This window comes from Chiloscyllium plagiosum, chromosome 2 (genome assembly GCF_004010195.1).
Source record: "Chiloscyllium plagiosum isolate BGI_BamShark_2017 chromosome 2, ASM401019v2, whole genome shotgun sequence".
Classification (NCBI taxonomy): domain Eukaryota; kingdom Metazoa; phylum Chordata; class Chondrichthyes; order Orectolobiformes; family Hemiscylliidae; genus Chiloscyllium; species Chiloscyllium plagiosum.
The window spans coordinates 35,923,298-35,950,675 of NC_057711.1; the positions used below are offsets into that span (position 1 = coordinate 35,923,298).

The following is a 27,378-nucleotide window of genomic DNA, read 5'->3' on the forward strand; positions in this document are numbered from 1 at the left end:
GCAGAAATAACCTGCCGCTCCATTGCCTGGCACAAGACAAGTGCAGAGGGGTGACTTGAGCAGCCACTGCTGGCGGAAAAAGCCTACTGCACCTGGTATTCCCAGGCGGTTTCCCATCCAAGTACTAACCAGGCCTGAGTCTGTTTAGCTTCCGAGATCAGACGAGATCGGGCGTTTTCAGACTAGTATGGCCGTAGGCGCTGGCCCCTGCCTTTTCTCCCTACTTCAAGGCGTGCTGGCCAGCCACATTTTCTTTCTTGCTCTTTCTCTTTATCCCCTTTGGCTTTTTTTTCTCTTTTCTCTTTGCTCTTCCTCCTCCGTGCGTGCTTCCCTCCCTCCGTCCCTCCAGCTGCCTTTCAGCCAGCCCTTGCCCACCAGGCTCCTGTAGTCTCCCACATCCCCACACAGGCGAACTGCAAGCCCTCCCCCTGCTTCATAGGGCCGCAGCCTGCATTCTCTCATCCTTCCACACTCCTCCCCCCCTCCATTTCGGAATGCCGGGCACTGACCAGTGGGGTACCGCACGGATCAGTACTGGGACCGCAGCTTTTTACAATCTATCTTCAGGATATACAAGATGGTATTAGCAATAACATTCGCAAATTTCATCAGCTGGGTGGCAGGGTGAAATGTGATGAGGATGTTAGGAGATTACAGGGTGACCTGGACAAGTTAGGTGAGTGCTCAGATGCATGGCAGATGCACTTTCACGTGGATAAATGGATCCTTATCCACTTTGGTGGCAAGAACAGGAAGGCAGATTACCACCTAAGTGGAATCAATTTAGGTAAAGGGGCAGTACAGAGAGATCTGGGGGTTCTTGTACACCACTCAATGAAGGTCTGCATGCAGGTACAGCAGGTAGTGAAGAAGGCTAATAGCATGCTGGCCTTCATAACAAGAGGGATTGAGTATAGAAGCAAAGAGGTCCTTCTGCAGCTGTACAGGGCCCTGGTGAGACCACACCTGGAGTACTGTGTGCAGTTCTGGTCTCCAAATTTGAGGAGAGACATTCTGGCTATTGAGGGAATGCAGCGTAGTTTCACGAGGTCAATTCCTGGAATGGTGGGATTACCTTACACTGAAAGACTGGAGCGACTGGGCTTGTGTACCCTTGAGTTTAGAAGACTGAGAGAGGATCTGATTGAGACATATTAGATTATTAAAGGATTGGACACTCTGGAGGCAGGAAACATGTTTCCGCTGATGGGTGAGTGCCGAACCAGAGGACACAGCTTAAAAATACGGGGTAGACCATTTAGGACAGAGATGAGGGGAAACTTCTTCACCCAGAGAGTGGTGTCTGTGTGGAATGCTCTGCCCCAGAGGGCAGTGGAGGCCCAGTCTCTGGATTCATTTAAGAAAGAGTTGGATAGAGCCCTCAAAGATAGTGGAATCAAGGGTTATGGAGATAAGGCAGGAACATTATAGGAGGGATGTGAAAGCACTGAAGAGGGTGCCTTGGAGATTTACCACTATGTTGCCTGGGCTGAAAAGTTTCAGTCAACAGGGGAAATTGTGAAGGTACATGGTTGACATGTATGTGAATGGCACTGATAGGGTAGACTGGAAAGACTTTCAGCTTTGATGGAGGGATCAATGATGGGTAAGGGGCAGAAAGTTTAGAGGAAATAGAAAGAAAACCTTTTTCACCCAGAGCCTGGTGGGAACCTGGAACTCACTGTCTGTAAGAACGGCAAAAACAGAAACTCTTATAATATTTACGAAGTATGCAGATGCACTTTTATGATGTTAAGACATCATAACAACACTTGGGCCAAGTGCTGGAAAATGGGATAAGAATATTTAGGTAGTTGTTTGACTAGTGTAGATGTGATGGGCTGAAGGTCCTTTATCTCTGCTGTAGATTCCTATGACTATGACTAACATGACAGACTCTAACCATCATGTCTTGATATTCAATCACATGGTCATAATTAATACTATAATACCATAATCCTTCACCATCAACATCCTTGGCATTACCACTGATGATAAACTAAACTGAACCAACCACTCAAGTATTGCAGCTTGAGCTCAAGTAGAGCAGGTCTGAGGCTAGAAATACTGCAGTGATTAATTCACTTCCTGACTCCCCAAAGTCTGTCCAATAAGGCCCAAGTCAGGAATGTGATGGTATACTCCCTATTTTCTTGAATGAGTGCAGTTCCTACAGCACTTAAGAACCTTGACACCATCCAGGAAATGGCAGCTTGTACGATTGACAGCACATCGACAAATTTTCACTCCCTTTCCCACCTTTTACCATTCCTTCTACTCAGTAACAGCAATGTACACCATCTATAAGATGCACTGAATAAATTCACCAAGGCTCCTTGGAAAACACCTTACTAAACTACAATGAAAATCAACTAGAAGGACAAGGACAGCAGATAGATGGGAACACCACTAACTGGAAGTTCCTCTCCAAGCCACCCAATATCCTGACTTGAAAATATATCACTATTCCTTCAATGTTGCTGGGTCAAAATTCTGGAACTCGCTCAATAATAGTAATTTGGATCTACCTACAGCAAATAGACTGCAACAGTTCAAGAAGGTAACTCACTACCATCTTCTTAAGGGCAACTAGGGATGGCAGTAAATGCTGGCCAGAATGCAATGCCCGGTTCCCACGAATAATTTTTTTAAAATTATTTAAATGGATACAGAATGCAGAACTCAGTAGTAGAGGGATTGAGTGCCCCAATAAATGTGTCACTAAGCTGGTATGCAGGTGTGGCAAGTGATTAGGAAGGCAAATAGAGTGTTGTTATTATTACAAGGGAAATGAATGAAAATTGTGAAGTTTTACTGCAACAGAATAAAAGAAAGTGCTGGAAAAGCCCAGCAGATTTCACAGCATTGTGCTGAGAGAGGAATAGAGTTAATGTCAAGTTCAATATAGTGTTATGGACCAGGCCTGACCCCTCAAAACAGTTTTAAGCAGGTAGCCCACACCATAACTTTGCTATTTGTTTTGGTAAATGTATAGTGGATATTCCCAGAGTCAATTAGCTGATTCGACTGCCAAGATTGAAACAAGCAATCAGAATTTATTTACAAAATTACGGAATGAAACACAAAGAACAGAAAATAGAACACTGGATAACTTATCCTATCTAAAACCTGACAGACTATCCCGACTTAATGATGCCATTCCGAAAGTACTTGCAATAGTCCCAATAAACACATCCCTTCGCATAAACAGTAAAAATGAAATAAATCAGGGCTTACAGGCTTGAAACCGAGAGAGAGGGTACCCAGCTGGACTTGCCCCAGCAATATTTCTTCACACACACTGCTGCTGAAGTGAATGAAAAACTCCAATCTAAATGAAGGCTAGCTACCTAGCTAGCTGGCCACTCCCCTTTGATTATACCTTTTTTAAAAAAGTCATAAAAGCCTTAGGCTGAAGGCATTACCTGTTATGGGTAAACAAAAAGGGCCCCAATAAACCTTTCAAACCTAACTTATTTGGAGCCTGGCCAATTGCCTCCTCTCTAGAAAAAACATTCAAGGTCATAATAACCTTGTAAAAAGACCAACATTGTGACACCTCCCCTCTTGGAAAAAATGAACCATCAATATCCAAAGATGGCTTAATTTTTCAAAATCCCCAAAAAATAGTGGTTCGAATCCTGAAACATACATTCACTGACTATAAACATGCAAACACGCACAACTACATTCGGATTCAGTCTGTGGTTCTCCCACCACTGAATGCCTCCATCCCTCATTCGAACCTCGATAATGCATCAGCAATCACATTTTCTCAACCTGTCAAATGCACAATTTTCAAATTGAATGGCTGTAACAACAGGTTTCATCTAAGCAGTCTGGCATTTTTGTCCTTAAATTTCTCTATAAATTTCAATTGGTTATGATCAGCGTATACGACTGTCTCAGATGCGTTGCTGGTAAAATAAACACTGAAATGCTGTAGTGCCAACACCAAGCTTAAAGTCTCCTTGTTTACTGTTGAATATTTCTGTTGATGAACTTTCAACTTCCTGGAGAAATACCCAACAGATCCACTTTAGATGCCATATCACTTGCCCTTCATCCTTCCTAGAATATCTTGACATCAGGAACAGTTACGTAAGAATCCTACTCATTGACTACAGTTCAGCCTTCAACACTATTATTCCCTCGAGACTGATTACCAAACTTAGTGATCTCGGACTAACCTTCACTCTCTGCTGCTGGATCCTGTTTCCTGACCCACAGGCCACAATCAGTGAAGATTGGGGACAATATATCATCCTCACTAACACTCAACACTGAAGCCCCCCATAGGTGCATACTCAGCCCCCTATTATATTCATTGTATACCCATGACTGCGTCGCCAAATACCAGACTAATACCATTTACAAGTTCGCCGATGACACCACCATAGTCGGTCGAATCTCAGATGGCGACAAAACAGTCTACAGACGGGAGGTGGAAGACCTGGAAAAATGGTGCACTGAGAACAACCTAGCTCTCAATGCCAGCAAAACCAAGGAATTATTATTGAATTTCAGTGGGATATTACTCATGCCCCCCTAGACATTAAGAGCACAGAGGTGGAACAAGTGGAGAGTGTCAAGCTCCTGGGAGAGGTCATCCACAACAAGCTTTCTTGGACTCTTCGTTTGGATGCACTGGTTACGAAGGCCCAACAAAGTCTCTTCTTCCACAGGCAGCTGAGGAAATTTGGCATGACGGCAAATACCCTTGCCAACTTTTATAGGTGTGCCATCGAGAGCATTCTGTATGGATGTATCACTATCTGGTATGGCAACTGTACCATTCAAGATCGGAGATGGTTACAGAAAGTGGTGAACTTGGCCCGGACAGTCACAAAGGCCAACCTCCCATCTATAGAATCCATCTACCAGGTCCGCTGTCAAGGAAAGGTTGCCAGCATTCTCAAAGATCCATCCCAGCCTGGCAATGTTATTCTATAACCTCTACAACGGGAGAAGGTACAGAAGCCTGAACACACGCACCAGCCGGTTTCGAAACAGTTTCTACCCTACTGTTGTTAGAATACTGAATGGACTCATAAACTCTTAACATTCACCTGTACCTGTGTTTTTGTTTTTGCTGCTGTTGAGCTATTATTTACTTAGGTATGCTACTTAACTCTGTGATCTGCCTGTATTGCTCACAAGACAAAGCTTTTCATTGCCACCCAGGTAAATAGTGCGGTGAGGAAGGCATATGGCGTACTGGCTTTTATTGGTAGAGGAATTGAGTTCCGGAGTCCTGAGGTCATGATGCAGTTGTATAAGACTCTGGTGCGGCCGCATCTGGAATATTGTGTGCAGTTTTGGTCGCCATACTATAGGAAGGATGTGGAGGCACTGGAACGGGTGCAGAGGAGGTTTACCAGGATGTTGCCTGGTATGAAAGGAAAATCGTATGAGGAAAGACTGAGGCACTTGGGGCTGTTTTCACTAGAGAAAAGAAGGTTTAGGGGTGACTTGATTGAGGTGTACAAGATGATTAGGGGGTTAGATAGGGTTAACAGTGTGAACCTTTTCCCGCGTATGGAGGCGGGTATTACAAGGGGGCATAGCTTTAAATTAAGGCGGGGTAGATATAGGACTGAAGTTAGGGGTAGGTTCTTCACTCAGCGAGTCGTAAGTTCATGGAATGCCCTGCCAGTAGCAGTGGTGGACTCTCCCTCTTTATGGGCATTTAAGCGGGCATTGGATAGGTATATGGAGGATAGTGGGTTAGTATAGGTTAGGTGGGCTTGGATCGGCGCAACATCGAGGGCCAAAGGGCCTGTACTGCGCTGTATTCTTCTATGTTCTATGGTGCCTTGGTACACATGAAAATAAATTCAATTCAATTCAATTGGTCTTTCTACCTTCTCGTTGTCTTCCTGCAGGAGCACAACACCCACATCACTCATATCGATAGCCACTTTAAAAGGCTTCGCATAATCACGTGTAGCTAATAGCGGAGCAGTGGTTAACACAGACTTCAGGCTGTCAAATGCCATCTGACAGTCCACTGTCCACTGAAACCTTTTGCCTTTTTTTAAGCAATTCAGTGAGTGGAGCAGCTACACTGCTAAAATTCAGCACGTTCTTTCAAAAAAATCCATTCAATCCCAGGAACCATAGTACTGCTCTTTTTGTCGATGTTATGGGAAATTTCCCAATTACTTTCATTTTCACATTCCATGGGGACATTTCTCCGTGTCCAATAACATGGCCCACGAAGGTGACTTGGGCTTTGGCAAATTCACTTTTAGCTAGGTTTACCACTAAGCCTGCCTTCCAAAGTCGACTGAACAAGTCGGATAAATGTTGTAAATGTTTCTTACATGAGTGACTAAAAATCACCAGGTTATCGATATACACTACACAGTTGGGTAATCCGGCAATTACCTTATTGGTTAGTCTCTGAAATGCGGCCGGAGTGTTTTTCATACCAAATGGCATGACTTTCTATGCTACTCTCTCCCCACCCCCATCCTCTCCTAGCTTATCTCTCCACGCTTCAGGCTCTCTGCCTTTATTCTTGATGAAGAGCTTTTGCCCGAAACGTCGATTTTGCTGAAGCTCCTCGGATGCTGCCTGAACTGCTGTGCTCTTCCAGCACCATTGATCCTGAATCTGATTTTAAACTGACACAGTCCATTTGGCGTTACGAAAACTGAAACTGCCTTTGCTCTTTCTGACAAAGGTACGTGCCTGTAGCCTCTGAGCAAGTCCAACTTAGAAATGTAAGTTGCTTGCCCCACCTATTCAACACAGTCTTTGTAACAGCACTGACTTTGCGATAGTCCACACATAACCATTGCTTAGCATCTGGCTTTGGCAGAATTACTATAGGTGAGCTCCAGTCACTATAACTATGTCGTCTTGGAGCATGCGTTCAATCTCCTTCTGAACCTGTGCCAACATTACAGGGTTATGCCTATGAGGATGTTGCTTAAGCAGAACAACATCTCCTATATCTATATCATGCACAATTAGGTAGTACTTCCCAGTTTATTTCCGCATATCTCCCGATATGATAGTAATAACTCTTTCAGGTCATTTCGATTTTTCTCAGAAAGGTAACTCAATAATTTATTTCAATTTTTGACAACTTCCTCATTGTCCAATTTAATTTGAGATAGTCCAATTAAGAATCCTTTTGTTGTAACCAATAACATCTTCTCCACTTGCTTTCTTTCCCCGTCAAAATATCTTTTGAACATATTTACATGACACTCTCTGTGAAATTTCTTCGGTCTGGAGTTCCTGTCAAGTAGTTTGCCTCATTCAATTTTCTTTCGATTTGATAAGGTCCACTAAAGCTTGCTTTTAAAGGTTCACCTACTACTGCAAGTAACACTAATATATCCCTGATAGCAAAATTGCAAATTTTTGATTTCTCGTCTGCTTCCTGTTTCATTGTACGCTGTGATATTTTTAAATGTTGTCCAGACAACTCAACTCTACTCAATCTTTCTCTAAAATTTGACATATAGTCCAAATGCATGGTCTCTGAATTCTGACTTACTAACTTCTCCTTAATCAATTTTGATGGTCCTCTCACTTCATGCCCAGAAACTAATTCAAAGGGACTGAATTTGGTCAATTCATTTGGTGCATCTCTGATCGCAGAAAACACAAACAGAATTCTCTTCTCCCAATCCGCTGGATAGTCCTGACTATAAGACCTCAACATGGTCTTTTTTAGTCTGATGCCACCTTTCTAGAGCTCCCTGCGATTCTGGATGACATGCAGTAGATTTGAATTGTTTTATTCCGAAGTTGTTCATGACTTCCTTGAATAGTTTGGATGTGAAGTTTGATCCTTGATCTGACTGTAACTCTGTTGGTAGTCCATATCTAGTAAAACATTTGAGTAATTCCTCTACAATCCTTTTAGTTGTGATACTGTATAATGGAGCGGTCTCTGGAAATCTCATCGATACATCCGTTATTGATAACAAATACATAATTCCCACTTTTTGTTTGAGGTAGATGACCTGCGCAATCAATTAAGACTCTTGTCTTACCTATTCCAGCATATTCTTCAAATGCTGGAATAGGTATGAAAGGTGTGGGTTTTACTACTGCTTGTGGTTTTCCAATTCCAATTCAACCGCAACCTTGTGCAGTACACGCCAGTAAAAATGTCTTTGTATTTTAGCCTGTTTTCCACTCCTAAATGACCTCCAAGTGGTAGCTCATGCACTACTCACAACACCTCCCTTCTATACCCCACAGGCAAGACAATTTGATAAGTTTCTGCCCATTTCTCATCTGCTTGAATATGTGATAGTCTCCATTTCCTCATTAAGACATCATTTTTCAGGTAATAACACTCAGGGATACATTCAGATTCCTTCTCTGTATATGCATATGCGTTTTGACACAACTGCTTTAAATTTTCATCTTTCTGCTATAACTCAATGAGATTTGCAGAGCTAAATATATTTGCATGATTACTTCTTGCTTTTGTTTTGCTCAACTATCTGATCGAACACAGACTCTACTAATGCTACTTCGGCTTCCTTATCTATACCCTTTGATCTCTCCTGCTTCAACTGGTGACTCTGTGACCTCATTACTATACAATCAAGGAAGATTCCAGAGTAAAAATCCTGCATTACTTCGTTAAAAATCACAATGATAGTTTCACTGTATTCTAACAGATGAAAGGCTTAACAGACAATCAATTCTTCAATGTATAATTTCAGTTACATCACACTGCAAATTTTTGCTATAAATTCTGTGTTACGATCGAGCCCTCCACAATCACCTGATGAAGGAGCGTCGCTCCGAAAGCTAGTGTGCTTCCAATTAAACCTGTTGGACTATAACCTGGTGTTGTGTGATTTTTAACTTTGTACACCCCAGTCCAACACCGGCATCTCCGAATCATGCATTACTTCAGTTGCCTGAGTCTCCACTGGCTTTTCAACCATAGTAATCGGCACGCCTACCGGTGAATCAGCTATATCATTCGAAAGGACAAATTGTATTCCTGGAGCTGAGAGTTTGTCCAGTTCTCCTATCACAAATTCTCCACTCTTTTCTAAACACTCTAGCCTCACTTTACATAACTGAGCACTTTTTGTCTCACCGTGAATTCCAGTTACCAGTACTTTTTCTGGTAATAGTCTTTTAGGAGTACATAACTCCTCATCTGTCAGCATCACAGACTGAGAGGATCCTGTGTCTGTTAATATTGTAACCACTTTACCTGCTACTCCTGGCCTATGTGAATAAACTTTATCTTTGCAGGTTTTTTTTAAGCAGATCTGGCACTTCCTCCTTACCAACCTCCAATCACCCTGTACATGCTGATGCAGCTTTCTAACTTCCATTGTGCTTTCTGTAACCATTGCAACAAAACTTCCAGATCTGTCCTGTTTTCCTAGATCTGGCTTTTTCCTAGCCCACCAACACTGTAATTTCATGTGGCCCACTTTATTGCAATAAAAACACCAGGGCTTTTTACCTTCTTTGTCCCTTCAAGGGTTTCCTTTTTATCCTGTGGTGAATTATCCTTATGATCTTCACTGAGATCTATCTTTCCCTTTCCACGTGAGGATTTATCTGTGCCCCAATTTCTATCCCTCATGGACTGAAATTCATTCCGGAAGCCAAACCATGTTTTATGGAACAACTCATAATCATCAGCCTCTTCAGTTGTTAACCTTGCTGTTTTAATTCTGCTCTTCCACATGAGTTTGCACTACGTCAGGCAGTGAATTTTTGAACTTCTTCAAAATAATTGTCTCTCTAAGAGCATCGTAAGTTTGCTCTATTTTTAAAGCTCTTATCCACCGATCAAAATTACTTTGCTTGATCCTTTCAAAAACAATATAGGTCTGGCCAGGGTCACTCCTTAGATTCCTGAAATGTATTCTATAGGCTTTTGGTACAAGCTCATGTGCACTCAAGATAACTTTTTTCACCTCCTCATACTCCCAGATACCTACACTGATAGTGATGTGAAATCCTTACTAGCTCTACCTACAAGTTTGGTTTGAACCAATAAGACCCACATGTTCACTGGCCACTGCATTTAATTAATCACCTTTTCAAATGAGATAAAAAAAAAGACTTCCACATCTTTTTTATCAAATTTAGGCAAGGTGTGAATATATTTAGAAAGTTTCTCACCAGGCTTTTGACTACCATGGGTTTGCTCATCCTCTCTCTCTTCCTCACTAGACTTACTTTCAGCCTTCAGCTTTAGCCTTTTAAGTTGACTTTCCTTTCTAAGTGTCATTTTCTGAAGTTCAAACTCTTTCTCTCTTTTTCCCTCTCTTCTGCTTTTAATCGTAACTCAAACTGTTTCATTTCTGCTGCCCTTTCCTTATCTCTTGCCTCTAACTCAAGCTGCTTTATTTGCAATTGAATTTTTGCCAATTCTACAGATCCTCATAGTGTTTCCAGCAAATTTAAATGCTGAGCTATTGCTGTAATCATCTCATCTTTCCTCACGTTAGGAAGTTGCTTCGACTCCAGCTTGTCTACTAATTCCCACAGCCTTAACCATCTTAGAACATTTCTCTTCGGCACTCTATGTTTGTGCGGAATCATTGCAGCACTAAGGTGAAGTCCCAGAACCCAAGGCTCTGAACCCAAGTACTTTGGCTTTGTGATGGGCGCATGAGGCAAGTGGCTGGGCCTGAATAACAGCCTCATGAAATTCGTCAGCATAGAAAGATTCAAAACCTTCGCCCAAAAGATATCCAGACTCACGTTATCACTGATACTTGAAGTATTATAACTCTTCAGTGATAAATGAGCAAACTACAACTCTGGCTGGAGACTAGTACTGGCCAACCCCCACCAATAAAAATTAAATAAAAATGAAAATAAAAAACAGGTGCGCCGGTCCACCAAAACCACAATCAGCCTGATACCAGACGGATGGAAGACCACCAATACCCAAGCCTCATATAACACCAGTACCACCCCGGCCCTTGGCCTGTGGTGATGCTAGAGAGTCCAAAACGTCAACGGGTAACATAAAGACTCCAAAAGGCACTCTTGTGAGTGTTTCAAAATAACAATAGTGGTACCTGCTGTCCTATCTCAGGATGACAGCAGACCCATTCCCTGAGCACTCACTCCTCCTTTGTTAGTGCTGCCAGACCAGTTGAATCAGACTGGATAGTTTGTGTGTGATGTTTCAGGATGAAGCAAGGTCTGCAATGCTCAAACTACTTGATGATCCCTGTTAAGGGTATTTCCAGTGACCCTAGTGGATATTTACTACAATTCTCTACCTATCATATTGGAGGATCAATCAAGTAGATAAACAAACAAAGGGGGCAGGGAATAGGGGATAGCATGGGGAAATTCTTAGCTGCAGTTAGCATTGAGCTATGATCTTATTAAATCATCCACATTCTCCAGGAGCAAAAGCTGAGACGGAAACTCTAAGAATTTCATAAAAGCTATAATATATGTATTCTTAGGTAGCCATGATGCAATAGGCTTTTAATAGGTATATCTGGAAGCAGTGAGTCAATTAGTAAACCTTATTAAAGCTCATTAAATCTTCTGCACAACAGCAACCAACTCTTTCAATATGAATAACTGGAGGTAATTTTGACATCAAATAATTCATTGACTTCTGACAATGAAAGTCAATAGCTGTTGAATGGATGGCTGAGCCAAAATAATGTATTTTAGGCAATCCTCAAAGTCATTATTACCCCCAGTGTGTCAAAAGGATTTATAATCATCATTGTCCTTTCTTCTGGATTCAACAATATAATTTTAAAGCATTTTAAATAGAAAGAAAGTGTAATTTTTGGTCGAACATTAGATTTGTTACCTTTCAATCGTCCTGTGGCTGTTTTCCAAAACATGGAGCCCTCATGCTGTAACTCCCTCCCTTTGTTGATCAGGTCCTGTTTCCGGAATATACGGCCATTCTTTAACTTGGCATATGTTTTGTTTTCAAACTTATTTAAGATGTCTAATAGCTTTTGCTCTTTCTCATATTTGTTGACTTTTGTATCAACGGCTGCTATTATGTCCTTTATCAAACTCAGAGATTTTGCCACATCCTCATTCTCGTCTGTTCCTTCTAGGAATAAGAAAACAAAATTTCAGCATAAAATTACTTCACTAGATAGCTTTAGCAACATGCAATTGAATTGAGTGTTCATCCCAGTTCCACATTAAATTTGCAGGTTGCTGGCTATCACTCACCTTCATCCTGCAACCTCTCCTATCTCCACCCCTCTTGCACAAACCCTCTAACACTTTGCAAATACCTGAACTGGCAGTCAAGGTGTCAAGAGTAGTGGATCCCAGTCTTGATCGCAGAGATAATAATAAATAACTAAGGCTAATAGCAATGTTGTGTTGTCCTGTCACCTAACTCATTAGGCACATGTGATACATTGTGCTAGGATCAAGGCCTAATTTGGCTTTCTTTTGATAGGCTTTCATGGGATGCAGGCATTGCTGGCCAGGTCAGCATGTGTTGACCACCCAAGTGTCCTTACAAAAGGTGATGCTGCAGTCATGCTGGATTTTAAACTAACATCGTTGATGAAATGGGGTTACAGTTCCAAATCAGGATGTGTGTTGCTTGGAAGGGAACTTATAAGTGGTGACGTTCCCATGCATCTGATGCCGTTGTCCTTCTAGGTGGTAAGATTGCAGATGCCGTTGAAGGATGTTTGGTGAGTTGCTGCAGCAGCATCTTGTCAAGAGTACACAATGCTGCAGTTCACTGTAATTGAGCCAACACCAGAGAGTGGTTACCCTGTGACTATAGCTATCTGTTGAAAGTCATGCTGTCACACAAAATATTATCAAGCAGACCACGGAAGTTCTCATACATATCATTCACTGGCTGGATTGTTCTGAATTAGTATCATATACAACACTGAAGGAGGACAATCAGCCCATTCAGTCTACGACGCCAGTCACATTCAGCACATACTTCGTTTTGTCATGGTATGCTGAATCCTGTACAACCTGGTCATTTGGCCCCATGGGTATGATAAGCAACTCAGGATGTAGAGATATTAGTGCATTCCCTCAACTAGGCCTTTTACCTTTTCTAAAAATCACTTTAATTAAGTAGTGAGTGGTGGGAAAGTTGCTGGAGAAGGTACTGAGGGATAGGATCTATTTATATTTAGAAAAAAATGGGCTTACCAGTGATAGGCAACATGGTTTTGTGCGGGGGAGATCATGCCTTACCAACTTAATAGAGGTCTTTGAGGAAGTGACCAAGTTGATAGATGAAGGAAGGGCTGTTGATGTCATATACATGGACTTTAGTAAGGCATTTGATAAGGTTCCCCATGGTAGCCTAATAAAGAAAGTGAAGTCACATGGTGTGCAGGGTATTCTAGCAAGGTGGATAAAGAACTGGTTGAGCAACAAGAGACAGAGTAGTAGTAGTTGAAGGGAGTTTCTCGAAATGGAGAAAGGTGACCAGTGGTGTTTGAGATGTGGACTTCCCTTTCTCCATTTCGGCTCAGGTTTGGAGGGCCGAAGGGTCTGTTCCTGGGCTGTAAATTTTCTTTGTGACCAGTGGTGTTCCACAGGGATCAGTGCTGGGCCACTATTGGTTGTGATATACATAAATGATCTGGAAGAGGGCACGGTTGGTATGATCAGCAAGTTTTCAGATGTCACGAAGATTGGTGGAGTAGCAGAAAGCATAAGGGACCGTCAAAGAATACAGGAGAATATAGATAGACTGGAGAGGTGGGCAGAGAAGTGACAGATGGAGTTCAATCCAGACAAATGTGAGGTGATGCATTTAGGCAAGTCTAATTCTAGAGCAAATTATACAATGAATGGAAGAGTCTTGGGAAAAGTTGATAAGCAGAGAGATCTGGGAGTACAGGTCCATTGTACCCTGAAGGTTGCTGCACGGGTGGATAGAATGGTCAATGTGGCATATAGTATTCTTGCCTTCATTGGACGGGGTATTGAGTATAACAGCTGGCAGGTCATGTTAAAATTGAACAAGATGTTGGTTTGGCCGCATTTAGAATACTGTGTACAGTTCTGGTCACCACATAACCAAAAGGTTGTGGACGCTTTGGAGAGACCCTTTATGAGGATGTTGCCTGAGATGGAAGATGCTAGCTATGAAAAGAGGTTGAGTAGGTTAGGTTTCTTTTCATGAGAAAAAAGGGTGTCCTGATTGAGGTTTACAAAATCATGAAGGGTATAGACAGGGTAGATAGAGATAAGCTTTTTCCCAGGGTGAAGGATTCAATAACGAGAGGTCAAGCTTTCAAAGTGAGAGGTGAAAAGTTTAAGAGGGATTCACAAGGCAACTACTTTACACAGAGGGTGTGGGTGCCTGGAATGCATTGCCAGCAGAGGTGGTAGAGGCAGGCATGGTAGATTCATTTAAGATGCATCTGGACAGATGCATGAGTAGGTGGGGAGCAGAGGGATACAGAAGCTTAGGAATTGGGCCACAGGTTTAGACTGTAGATTTGGATCGGCTCAGGCTTGGAGGGCCAAAGAGCCTGTTCCTGGGCTGTAAATTTTCCTTGTTCTTTGTAAGTGCTTCACAAATAATCTCAAATCATCAATAATAAGGACAGGAGGTTTGTGCTCCATGAAACCAGTACCACTTTACCAGGATGTGCCACTGAAAATCAAACCATTTGTTAATGGACTGTGAATGCACCAAACAGCTCACTGATGTAACCCCATAAGCTTTTTTCTGTAGGCTGTTCCATCTGACTTATCTGCAGCAGAATTTGTGTGTGAGACCACACACCCTGAGGTGTTGGGACACTACAATTTACTTTACCTACCCAGGCTGCAGGTCACTCATGCCCTGTGACTCACCACATACAGATCCCACCTGTAGACATTCTCCAAAGTGACTATCTAAGTAGGTAGCTGCATGTGTGGGGTGAGAGATAATGGTTCTTGATCATCATTATTCACCTCATCATATATTTCATGTTCCTGTGCCACTGCCAAATAAAATGGCAGTTCTTGAGTATTTGACCTATCACAATTACCCCCCACCTACATCCATCTATCACCTTCCCACTTACCTTACCCCAGCCCTACTCCTACCCCCTATTTATCTCTCATCCCCCTTCCCTCTCCACATTCCTGATGAAGGGCTTATGCCCGAAACGTCAACTCTCCTGCTGCTCGGATGCTGCCTGACATGCTGTGCTTTTCCAGCACCACCTTTCGGCTCTGACTCTCCAACATCTGCAGTCCTCACTTTCTCCTCAAAGGAGAAAGGCAGAGGCTACGGTTGTGGTGAGGAATTGGGTAGAATATTAATTGCAGTTTGTAAACTCAGAAGAAATTGTGAGATGAGCAGGAAGTGAGAGATGAGGAGGATGATGAGTCAGAAACAGACTATCATTTTCAATGTTTTCAGCCTCACTGCTGGCATTGGCCTCAGACAACGATGTATCGACTAAAATGCCTATAGTTTCTGGTTCAGAAGCTGCTGCTAATCATTATGCACCACCATATCCCATAAGAGCGAGCAAGATATATCATTGACTTTGGTGTGATCTATTTGGATTTGACTTCTCATCTGAGTCCTAAATGCCTATCCCATATCCGTAAAATGTGAAATCTGAGTTTTGACACCCCGATCATTGGGAATATCCTTCCTGTGTCTATCTTGTTTAGATTGGATTAGATTCCCTACAGTGTGGAAACAGGCCCTTCGGCCCAACCAGTCCACACCGACCATCCAAAGAGTAACCCACCCAGAACCATTTCCCTCTGACTAATGCACCTAACACTATGGGTAAATTAGCATGGCCAATCCACCTGACTTGCACATCTTTGGACTGTGGGAGGAAACCGGAGCACCCAGAGGAAACCCACGCAGACACAGGGAGAATGTGCAAACTCCACAGACGGTCACCCAAGGCTGGAATCGAATCTGGGACCCTGGTGCTGTGAGGCAGCAGTGCTAACCACTGAGCCATCATGCCACCCCATTTAGTTAAGTGAGAATTTTACAGATTTGTATGATATGCCCCTCATTCTTCTAAACTACAGTAAATATTTGCCCGAAACGTCGATTTCGAAGCTCCTTGGATGCTGCCTGAACTGCTGTGCTCTTCCAGCACCACTAATCCAGAATACAGTAAATATAGTCCTAACTGATCCAGTGTCTCTCCGTATGTTGGCCTTCACAGGAACCTGTTTGGTAAATCTTTGTTGCACTTCCTCCGTAGCCAAAACATCCTTCCTCAGAATAATGAGACTAAACTGCACAATACGTCAGATGAAGTCTCACCAAGATCATGTAAGATTTCAGAAAGACATCCCTGAACCTGTATACAAATCCTCTCACAATGAAGTCCAAATAAACATTTATTTTCTTCTTCATTTGTTTCACCTGCAGCGTACTTTCAATGATTGTTGTATAAGGGCCCCCAGATCTCATTGCACCTATCGCTTTCCAATCTATCACCATTCAGATAATAATTTGCCTTCCTGTTTTTACTGCCAAAGTGGATAACCTCACATTTATCCACATTACACTTCACTGCCGACTCTATAAGCTTGTCCAAATCATACTAAAGCATCTCTGCATACTCCTCAGAGTTCACCTTCCCATCCAGCTTTGTGTTATCTGCAAAGTTGAAGATATTACATTTAGCTCCTTCATCTAAATCATTAATACATTTGTGAATAGCTGGAGTCCAAGCGCTGATCCCTGCGGTACACCACTAGTCACTGGCTGCCACTTAGAAAGAGAGCGATTTATTCCCTCTTTTGTTTTTTGTTGTCAGTTAGTTTTCTAATCAATGCACGATCCCCAATCCCATGCAATTACACAGGACTTGCGGCAGTGTTACATATTAGAGTCTCATCTGAAACAATCAATGTTTATAAGAAGTCATGTTGATAATGTGGGCGGCACAGTGGCACAGTGGTTAGCACTGCTGCCTCACAGCGCCAGAGACCTGGGTTCAATTCCCGCTTTGGGCGACTGACTGTGTGGAGTTTGCACATTCTCCCGTGGCTGCATGGGTTTCCTCCGGGCGCTCCGGTTTCCTCCCACAGTCCAAAGATGTGCAGGTGAATTGGCCATGCTAAATTGTCCGTAGTGTTAGGTGAGGGGTATGGGTGGGTTGCGGGTCAGCGGGTCGGTGTGGGTTTGTTGGGCCGAAGGGCCTGTTTCCACACTGTAAAGTAATCTAATTATTGGTAAGTGAGTGAAGGAAGTGTTGGAAATTGAGCAGTGGGCAGGGTTAGTTTTACATTTGTTAGGATATGGCATTTGAAGAGAGAGTCATTGACGCTGACCACTCAGGTGAGGTCAGTCAACATTTTCTCACACTGTATACAGGTAGTGTTGCATTAATGAAAACACCATTACCTACACCTACCACCTTTACAGTATCTATGTGGAGTTCCTCCTGCTTCTCAAAGATTTATGATTTATACCCTGTTGAGCCATTGAGACTATCCCTGTCTACTTGAAACATCTGCACAGGAGAATGCACCCCCTCTTTAAGAGGTGGAGTCTAGCTTTAAGTGATGTTAAACACTCGTAAGCTTGGCCCTGTGCCAAGACATGCACCCATTAAACAGTGTGCTTCACACTGAACTGCATTAGGACATAGAACATTACAGTACTCTACAGGCCCTTCTGCCCTCAATCTATTCTTTTAAACTAGCAGGCAACATGAAACTTGTGTAAAAACCAAAAGAAGTGCAGATGCTATAAGTCAGAAACAAAAACAGAAATTGCTGGAAAAGTTCAGCAGGTCTGGCAGCACCTGTAAACAGAAATCAGAGTTAAAGTTTCAGCAGCGGTGACCCTTCCTCAGAACTGGACCCTTCCTCACAAAACTTGTGTGGTGCATGTATCAAAATGGGTTGCACTTTGGCTCTGTGGTTAAGATCTCACAGCAGTGTAACAATGTATGGAATCACTTCATAAAAACAGTTCCATTTACTGACTGGCACTAAACAATGAGATATTCTCAATTTAAGTTGCAAGAAAGATTTCAGTGCCATAAGGTTGAAGTCCAACAACTGTGCAACAATCCCAGCACTAATATTTGTTTTTTTACCCAATGGCCTTAAGGCCAATCTGGGAAACTTGTAATTAAGGCTACAATGACAAAATCTATAGGTTGAATTTGACCAAAAATTGGCTGTCGATTTTGGCACGTTTCATTGAGGGTTTCTTTCTGCAAGTTACCCATACTATCCTCCCACACTCACCTCATTACCTATACAGTATGCCCCTACGGGGTCCTGCTTGACAGATTCATCCTCACACCACAGGTAAAAGTATTGGCTACTGCTGGGACTTACAGGAATTCCTGGCAACAGTACTATTTGTAAAGCTCAGCTGTGCATCTAGTCGAGCACTAGCAGCCACAGCTGCCCTGCACATGTTATTGCCAAACATCTCAGACAAGAGGAAATTTGGCATTCAGCTTTTTCAGTGGAGACTTGGAGGTGGACAAACAGTGCATGTGTTTGCTCCCCAAGGAGCATACCCTGAGATATTAATAACTGGTGTCCAAAATGGAGGGCTACAGAAGCAAGCAATGAGCTGGAATCACCAGGCAACCACCATGACTTTCATGCCAGGAACTGTCACTGTCTAGCCTCTAGCCGGTGGATGGGATATTGGGCAAGTGCATATTAATGAGTTGAAATGATGTAAAAATGAAGATGTTAACATGTGCTCATGCATGCAGATAGACTTCTCACCAGTCTCTAACGAGATTCTAGTCTCACCATTCAACACCTGATAAGAAAATGAGACTTTTTGCTGATGATGTCGTGAATCTCCTTGCTGCCAATCTTTCTTGATTTTCCCAACTTTCTCATTAATGCCTATCATTCAGAGGCATGCGAGATTCCATCTTTAATTGCACATGCATATTGGTTGTCAACGTTATTAACATGGAAGAAAGCATGAACAACAGCAAACCAGCTAATTACATTTGCCACTAGCACTACTGTGCCTCCAAAGGGTGCAGACAGAAACAACTATTAGGTCATAATCATTGTACTGCCATCATTATAATACATTCTAGCATGTCAATGAAAAATATAACTCAGAGGAATGTACAATGGATTTGTTATTGCACACATGACAGTATCCTTCAAAGTCAGAATCTTTATTTTTATTCATTTTTGTGATGTAAGCATTGCTGGCAAGAGCATTTAATTATCATGCCTAATTGCCCTTGACAAGAGGATGGGGAGCAGACCTTTTGGGCTGCTGTAATCTGTATGGTACAGATACACCCAAATGTGGTGAGGAAGAAAATTACTAGAATTTGATCTAGTGACAGTGAAAGAATAGCGATATACTTCTAAGTCAGGGTAATGTGTCACTTGGGGACAAACTTGCAGGTGATAATGTTCCCAAGTGACGCCCACCATTTTCCTTCTAAGTGACAGAGGTCACAGGTTTGGAAGATGTTATTCATTTGATACTAGAAATCTGCTTCTTATATGACCTTTATACTTAGGTAATCTAATATGAAGAAGATTAGGAATTTGTTATTTGACATTCTGCAAATATTTTGGCAACTTTTACTTTTGTTCATTAATAATTAATAAATCTTTAATTTGACTCCAAAAGTGTATTATCATCTTTAAGATGAGTGGGAAAAAAAACTGCAATTGTACAGCACCTTCCATCAGCAAAGGGCATCTCAGAACACTTGATTACTAGTTGAGTACTTGTGATATGTAGTCACTGTTGTAATGTAAGAAATGGTAATTTTATACACTGGATTGAATTGACCAGCCCGGAATCTGACCTTTTGTGTACTGCAGTATTCGCTCAAGCAGGACTGGATACTTGGTGATCCGCTGGGTGACAAGAAGTATACACTCTGGTACACCGAGGCGTCGGACCAGCAGATTGTTGCTTTGTTGCTATAGAGGATAAAGAATGGAAATGAGTCTTTTGTTCTTTCATACTTGTTTTGTTTGGCAAAGAAAAGTGATTAATCAGATCTTACCCTGATAAAGTTTTGGAACTTCTTATTTTGTTGCTGAAGTTCTTTAAAGAAACTAACTGCCTCTTTGTGGTGGCTACAGAAATCACCATAGGTTTGCTTCAATTTATTGCCGTTTTCATCTGCAAACTAAGCACAAAAGATGTTCATTATCAATTAAAGGGTCAATCACCATGGATTCCATTTATATATATTTCCAAATAAAACACTTGGATGGAATTTCCTTGTGTGATTCTTTAAGGAAGTTAGAGATTAAAGAAAAGAAAATTGACTTCTCACTGTACAGGGCTAGATTTATAGGCCATTGTGGTTATAAAAGACTGGGTATGGGTTGAGAAGCCCACCCATGATTCCCACAGCCACCCTACAGTAATTGTAATCTGGGATGAGTGTGAACAGCTTTCTCAGAAAGCGGCCCTGCATTACAGACCTTCCAGCAGTGGTAGTCATTAAGCTAAGAAACTATGAAGCTGTGGGCTTTTGGGTCTTATTTGGGGAGATTGACTTCAAAAGACTAAGAAAAGAGTTAGAATGAGGGTGTGGGAATGATCTTTATATGGGTATGCTTGGTACCTATGATGGGACCAGGGAACCTTAAGAACAATTCAACATTTCTTGCTGTACATCAGTCGCTGCAGCTTGACTGGCATACTTTCCTCATGACATGAACTTCCTGCTACTGTGGGTAAAATATAGTCAGTGCAATGAGGCCCTTTAATAGTCACTAATGAACAGGATCAATGGGAGTGATGCCCCCACCATAATCTGTAAAATTTCAGACAGGTAGGGAACAATTAGGAGGCAGCAGTAAGGACGTTGACCAGATTTTATGTGAGTCCATGCCTACACATTCTTTTTGGAGGGGTGTTTAAAATCTAACCTATAATGTACGATCATATCTATCAGAATTGTCCAAAGTATTCACATACAATGAATTACATTGCACTTTGTCACCATTAGAGAGGTTAAAGGGAACATCTTAAATGCAAGAGATTTTGGATGTGAGTAATTGGCGATTAGCTTTTGGTCTCCAAGGTCATGGAGTCACAGGATCATTATAGCACAGAATGAAACAATTCAGATCATCAAATCCATGCCAGCTTTCTGTACAGCAATCCAGACACCCCTGGTTCTTGCACTCTGTCCTGTAGCCATGCCAGTTTATCTCCATTGGGTGCATTTGACGTCACACATCCCAGACAACATCCTGTTATGCATACTTTAAATTTACAGTTTATTATTCTTTTTGCTTCAGTGACAGAGATTTTGGATGTGAGTAATTGGCGATTAGCTTTTGGTCTCCAAGGTCAAATTCTAATATTGTTTTTTTAAAGCCTTGGATCCAAATTATTTGTATTTTTTAAAAGTCATTCATTTTTGGGATGTGGGCATCGGTGGGTGGCCAGCATTTATTGCCCGTCCCTAGCTGCCCTTGAGAAAGTGGTGGTGAGTTGACTACTTGAACCGTTGCAGTCCACCTGTTTTGATTCGACCCTTTGTGAGGGAATTCCAGGAACAGTGAAGGCAAGGTGAAGTATTTGCAAGTCTGGATGGTGAATTGCTAGGAGGGGAAACTGAAGGCGGCGGTGTTCCCATATCTGCTGCTGCCCTTGTCCTTCTAGATGGAAATGGTCATGGGTTTGGAAGACGCTGTCTAAGTATCTTTTGTGAATTTCTGCAGTGCATCTCGTAGATACTTTACACTGCTGCTACTGAGCATTCGCTGTGGTGGGAGTGGATGCTTGTGGACATAGTGCCAATCAAGCAGTTGCTTTGTATTAGATGGTGTCAAGTTGTTGGAGCTGCACTCATTTGGCAGGTATGGGGTATTCCATCAAACACCTGACTTGCGTCTTGTAGACAGTGGACAAGCTTTGGGAAGTCTGGAGGTAAGTATGGCGGCACAGGAATAGGTCCATCCAACATAAGTTGTAGAACAAGAAGTAAAATATGTGGTTTTGGCCCAGTTTTGAATAGGAGGGTACAATGAAATTGGACCTAACTTGCAAGTTAAATAGGACCCTATTGTCTTTGGCTGTGTCTTTGCCACCTGTTCAGTTGAGTAGCTTAGCAAATTTGTCAAGGCCCAGCTCTTCAAGGATGAGTAAGCAAGCTGGGTCACTTTAATCGTCCATTTGCCTGGTTTCTGATGGACAGATAGGGTTAAAATTAACCCAGTAATTTAATTGTGCAATAGAAATCAGAAAATTAAATCCTAATATCATGTCAGAACAATGAGAACCTGAGATAGTCTTAGGAAGTCTCAATATTTTTAATACTATGAAATATTGACTGAAATCATATTCATTCAAAGCTGGCACATTTCCTTTATTGTAGCAACATTTAACTAAAACATAGTCTTTACTCATCCATCTCTTTCAGCATGCCATGAAATGGAAGTAAGACTTTTAACACAACTAAGAATGATTAGCCATAGTCTTAACGTGCTGCTCCTCGGATGCTGCCTGAACGGCTGTGCTCTTCCAGCAGCACTATCCAAAATCTGGTTTCCAGCATCTGCAGTCATTGTTTTTACATAGTCTTAATAGACCACATGGTCGCTCTCTCACTAGACAGAGTCAACTATTAAAGGTTTAACCTGAAGGTCACCACACCTCAGGTGGGCAGATAGCACCATATTGTTGAAAATGTGTCTGTCCCACAAATAGCAACCATTCAGCTGGAACTTTAGTATTTCTTGTGTACTAATTTACTGTTTCTGAATGCAACAATTGAAGATATTCTTACTTTTCATTTAGTGCTAACAAAAATGATGTTGCAAGACTTATAAGGCACAGGTTTGTGCTGGAGAATTGCTCCATAGGTATCAAGGATTGTGCAGTGGCTTGCCAGAGTGGCACTCTTCAAACGTGAGTCTGAACAATGTCCTGGCAAAGTATTCAACCACAGAAGACATCTTTGACAGCCTGAAGCTATACTCGACTGACACCTACTAATGCATACTTTCCAACATGACTGTTTAATAATTACTGGGGTGAGAATTGAGCCTAATATTTCCCACATCTTCTGTAAAGCTATTGAATCATGTTGTAGCATCCCTGGCTGAGGTTTAAGTCAGCGCCAGTATCAATTAACTAGACACCATTTGATGAATACTGGACCTTTTTAATTTCTATGGCTCAGTTCCATAATACTAGGGTAATCATGAGAGCCAAATTTACATTTTATTTTTATTCATAATAATTCATTTTACTTTGGAAATACTTTGGGTCCACTTATCCTAACGTTACCTGTTGTAAAAGGATATCGCCAATCCTATTGATAAAAAAGTTCCTTTCACTGTCCTCCTCGAAAGACTCCCGCCTTCTCTCTTTTAAGCAGAAAAAAAACTGCTTGTGAATTTCTAAGAGCTCATCTAAAGATGGAAATATTTTGTCAATGGTATTGTGATCTAATTGCAGCTCCTCCTTCATGCCCTTCCTAAAAATTTCTGACATTATCTCCAGTGTCCGAATGTGGTGCATCTCTGTCTGCATCAGCTCTGAAAGTGAAGAAGAAACATTTTAATTAAAAAAAAGTGCAGATGCTTGAAATCTGAAACAAGAACAGAAATTTCTGGAAAATCTCAGCAGGCCTGGCAGCATCTGTGGTCAGGAAGCAGAATTAATGTTTCATGTCCAGTGACCTTTCTTCAGAACTGAAGGCAGCTTACTGGACCTGAAACATTAATTCCGCTTTCTCTCCACAGATGCTGCCAGACTTGCTGAGTTTCTCTAACATATAATTTAAGAACATTAGAGTTTAAGTCTTGAAACTCCACCCATGATGACTTTATATGCAGGTATCAGTAGAATGCCACGACATACTTTGGGTTGTGAAACCCATAAATAGTGAAAATGACACAGGCTCTGAAGAATTACAGTAGCGCTCTCACAGTTTAGAAGTTTGATGGAATTTTATGAAGGAGACAGCAAGCCAGCTAGAGCGATACTGGACCACTACTACATGCTGATCAAGTAGTTAAGATTTGGGCTCCCACAGGACTCCAGAGACAGGAAGTCCCATCTGCTGCCAGCTGCCAGCCAAACAGAGATCAGCAACTATGTTGTTCAACGGTGACACCTTCTAAAAGAGGTACCTGCAGAGATAATGGATTCTCTGGTTATGATTTTCCAAAATTCTTTATATTCTGCAAGGCTTCAAGGAATCCGAAGGCAGCAGATATACTAGCACTTTTCACGAAAGGAGAGAGACAGAAAACAAGGATCAACAGACATCAGCCACTGGGAAAATGTTAGAATCTATGGGTAGCATGCTGACTCAGTGGTTAGCACTGTTGCCTCACAGTGCCAGGAACCTGAGTTTGATTCCAACATCAGGCAACTGTCTTTGTGGAGTTTGCACATTCTCCCTGTGTCTGCGTGGGTTTCCTCCCACAATCCAAAGATGTGCAGGTTAGGTGAAATGACCATGCTAAAATTGCTCTTAGTGTTCAGGGATGTGTAGGTTAGGTGCATTAGTCAGAGGTAATGTAGAGTAATAAGGTAGGGGAATGGGTCTGGGTGTGGAACGGTTGGGCCAAATGGCCTGTTTCTGCACTGTAGGGATTCTATGATAACAATGCATTTTCAAGATCATAGTATGATCAAACTCAGCATGATTTTCTGAAGGGGAATAATGAAAAATTCATTACAGCTTTGTGAAGGTATAACTAGCACTTTAAACAAAGGAAAACCAGCAGATGTAGTATACATGGATTTCCAAAAGGCATTCAAAAACATGCCACAGGGAAAAGTGTAATAAGATAGAAAGGGGTTCATTACTTTGATGAAGTATAACAGTATGGGCAATGCTGTCTGTATGGCATGCTTGTGTGTTGTGGAATTTCCATGTATTAAAACACAAGGCCCTGTTCTTTGAAGACAGACCATTAAACATAGTAACGGAAGTAACTGATTCAGACCATTGAGTCTGCTCCACCATTCAGTGGGACCTTGGCTGATCTGATCATCCTTAGCTCCATTTTCCTGCCTTATCTTCATAACCCTCAATTCCCTCACTGATTAAAAATTTGCCTTGAATAGAGACTAATTGACCCAACCTCTATAGCTCCCTGTGGTAACTAATTTCATAGATTCAGTATCCTCAGAGAAAAAGTCCTCAGTCAGAAAAAAAACAGCTTCGCGTACTGTGCCTCTTTCAATACAATAAAATAGGTGACAGCCAGTCTCTGGTTCATTTCTCAGAGCAATGCTTTGACAGAATTTAAATAAAGCTTTTCATTAAATGCTGCATTCTTCACAGAAGAGTCTCTATCAATCAGAATTCACTTGTCAACCAACCAATCAGCGCTCCATTTTCACACAGTATGAATGTTAATTTCCCTTTACTTCAGTATTTCCTAGTCCCAGTGAATGCAAATAAAAAAAAATGCTTTTACAAATGTGTATCTTTTCTGAATTTCTGTACTGCAAATGATAATAGTAGCGTGAATGGTGGATTGGCTTTGAATAGAATGCAGAGAGTGAGATAAACAGGAATATTTTTCAATTTTGCACACTACAATTAGGGGAATGCTTCAAGGATCAGTGCTGGCCCTTTAGATATTTACAATCTATATTGATGAATTAGGTGATGAGACAGAGTGCAATGTATCTAATTCTGCTGACAATACAAAGTTAGATGGGAATTCAAGCCATGAGAAAAACACAAAGACACAGACTGGTTAAGCAGGCAATGATACGGCAGATGGAGTATACATTAGATTAGATTCCCCACAGTATGGAAACAGGCCCTTCGGTCCAACAAATACACACCGACCCTCTGAAGAGAGTCTACCTAGACCCAGTTCCCTATCATATATTTACCCCTGACTAATGCACCTAACAGGATGGGCAATTTAGCATTGCCAATTCACCTGACCTGCACACCTTTGGAATTTGGGAGGAAACCGGAGTTCCTGGCGGAAGCCCACACAGAAGTGGGGAGAATGTACAAACTCCACAGTTAGACAGTTGCCCAAGGCGGGAATCAAACCTGGGTCCCTGGCGCTGTGAGGCAGCAGTGCTAACCACTGAGCCACCATGCCGCTCTATATGGATAATGCAGAAACATAAGAGATTATTTATTTTGATAGAAGGAACAGAAAAGCAGACTTTTTTTTAAAAAGGGTGTTAACATGTAAATGTTGATGTTCAAAGAGATTTGAGTTACATATACAACAAATATCATGTCATTTCATGAAACAATTAGAAAGGCAAATTACATCTTTATTGTTTAGTGATTGGAGTCCAGAAAAAATTGGAAGTTTTGCTGCAATAGTACAGAACTTTAGTGAGACCACCTGGAGCACTGTACCCAGTAATTTAAAGTAGTATACATGTTAGAGGTTGTACAGTAAATGTTCAATTAATATTTTCCTGGGTTGTTTTGTGTAAACAGGCTGAGTAAATTGAACTTATGCCTGTTGGAGGTTAGAAGAATGGGCAGTGATCTCATTGAAAGGTACAGGGTGCAGTTTGGATTTGTCAGAATAGACACCAAGAGGTGACGCACAGCGGTACTCTCAGGATAAGGGGCTGATCACTTAGGAGAAATCTCATAATTTAAAAAGTTCTATCCAATAATGACACAGATGCCTCATCAAGACAGAGACTTTCATATCTGCCAGTGGATCAATTGTTACAGTGAGCAGGAGTAGAATTGAGACAGAAGATCAGCCATGATAATATTGAATGGTGGACCAGGGACGAGATGCCAAATGGTCTCCTCCTGCTCCTGTCTTTTCTGTTATGTTCTAACGAAAGATAAGTTTAGACAATAGAAGTGTAAATTAATAAACAGTAAATTAAAACAGTGATCATGAAATATTTTTATCAAAGACTGATAAATATTTTGAATAATCTATTTGGCCACTTTGTACAGCAAACTATTGCAGGATGTTATGGCAATAAAACGAAAGAACAAAAGCACCCTTAATACCAAGATGGTGGCAGAGTAGGATTCTCAAGTCGGAGCTCCTCTGCTCACCAATTCCTTTAACTTTTTCTTTCTTTTTTTTCTCCTCCTCGTAGCTTTCGTTTCTTCCCACCCCCAAATTTTGACTGCTCTGCCCTTCCTAGACATGGAATCGAGAGAACAGGTCGTGACTGGAGCTTGGGAGGGAGCAAAGCGCTTTGTCCTAGTCCAGCAGTGATGGCGGAGAGAGCACAGGCCAGGTTCCACAGGTTTGTCGGCCGAAACCCTCAGCGGCAGTGGAGCGAGGATGGGCCAAGACCCACGGCGGAGCTAGCAGGTTGAGACCCACAGTGGTGGCAAAGTGAGTGGGCTGATTCGTCGGCCAGGTTCCATAGCGGTGACAAAGTGAGAGGGTTGATTCCCGGAGCGTTGGCGAAACAGGTGCGGTCTGGAGCCAGACAGGCAGCCAAGTGAGTCTTGAACCGAGGCCAACACACGGAGGAAACGTGGCCTC

General features: G+C 41.9%; 1 protein-coding gene and 1 non-coding gene across 2 annotated transcripts in view; both read right to left on the reverse strand.

Moving 5' to 3' along the window:
• The window catches only part of arhgef28a (Rho guanine nucleotide exchange factor (GEF) 28a), a 479,393-nt gene that overhangs the window by 143,175 nt on the left and 308,840 nt on the right, over window positions 1-27,378 (reverse strand). The window contains exons 25-28 of the mRNA XM_043707577.1: window positions 23,198-23,448; window positions 19,950-20,075; window positions 19,746-19,863; window positions 11,801-12,055 (exon numbers count right to left, since the gene is read on the reverse strand). Of these exons, the coding sequence (XP_043563512.1) occupies window positions 11,801-12,055; window positions 19,746-19,863; window positions 19,950-20,075; window positions 23,198-23,448 (750 nt within the window). The remainder of the gene's footprint in view (window positions 1-11,800; window positions 12,056-19,745; window positions 19,864-19,949; window positions 20,076-23,197; window positions 23,449-27,378) is intronic.
• LOC122539693 lies at window positions 81-199 on the reverse strand. Its single transcript, XR_006309154.1, has one exon. It is a non-coding gene; the product is annotated as a 5S ribosomal RNA (ribosomal RNA).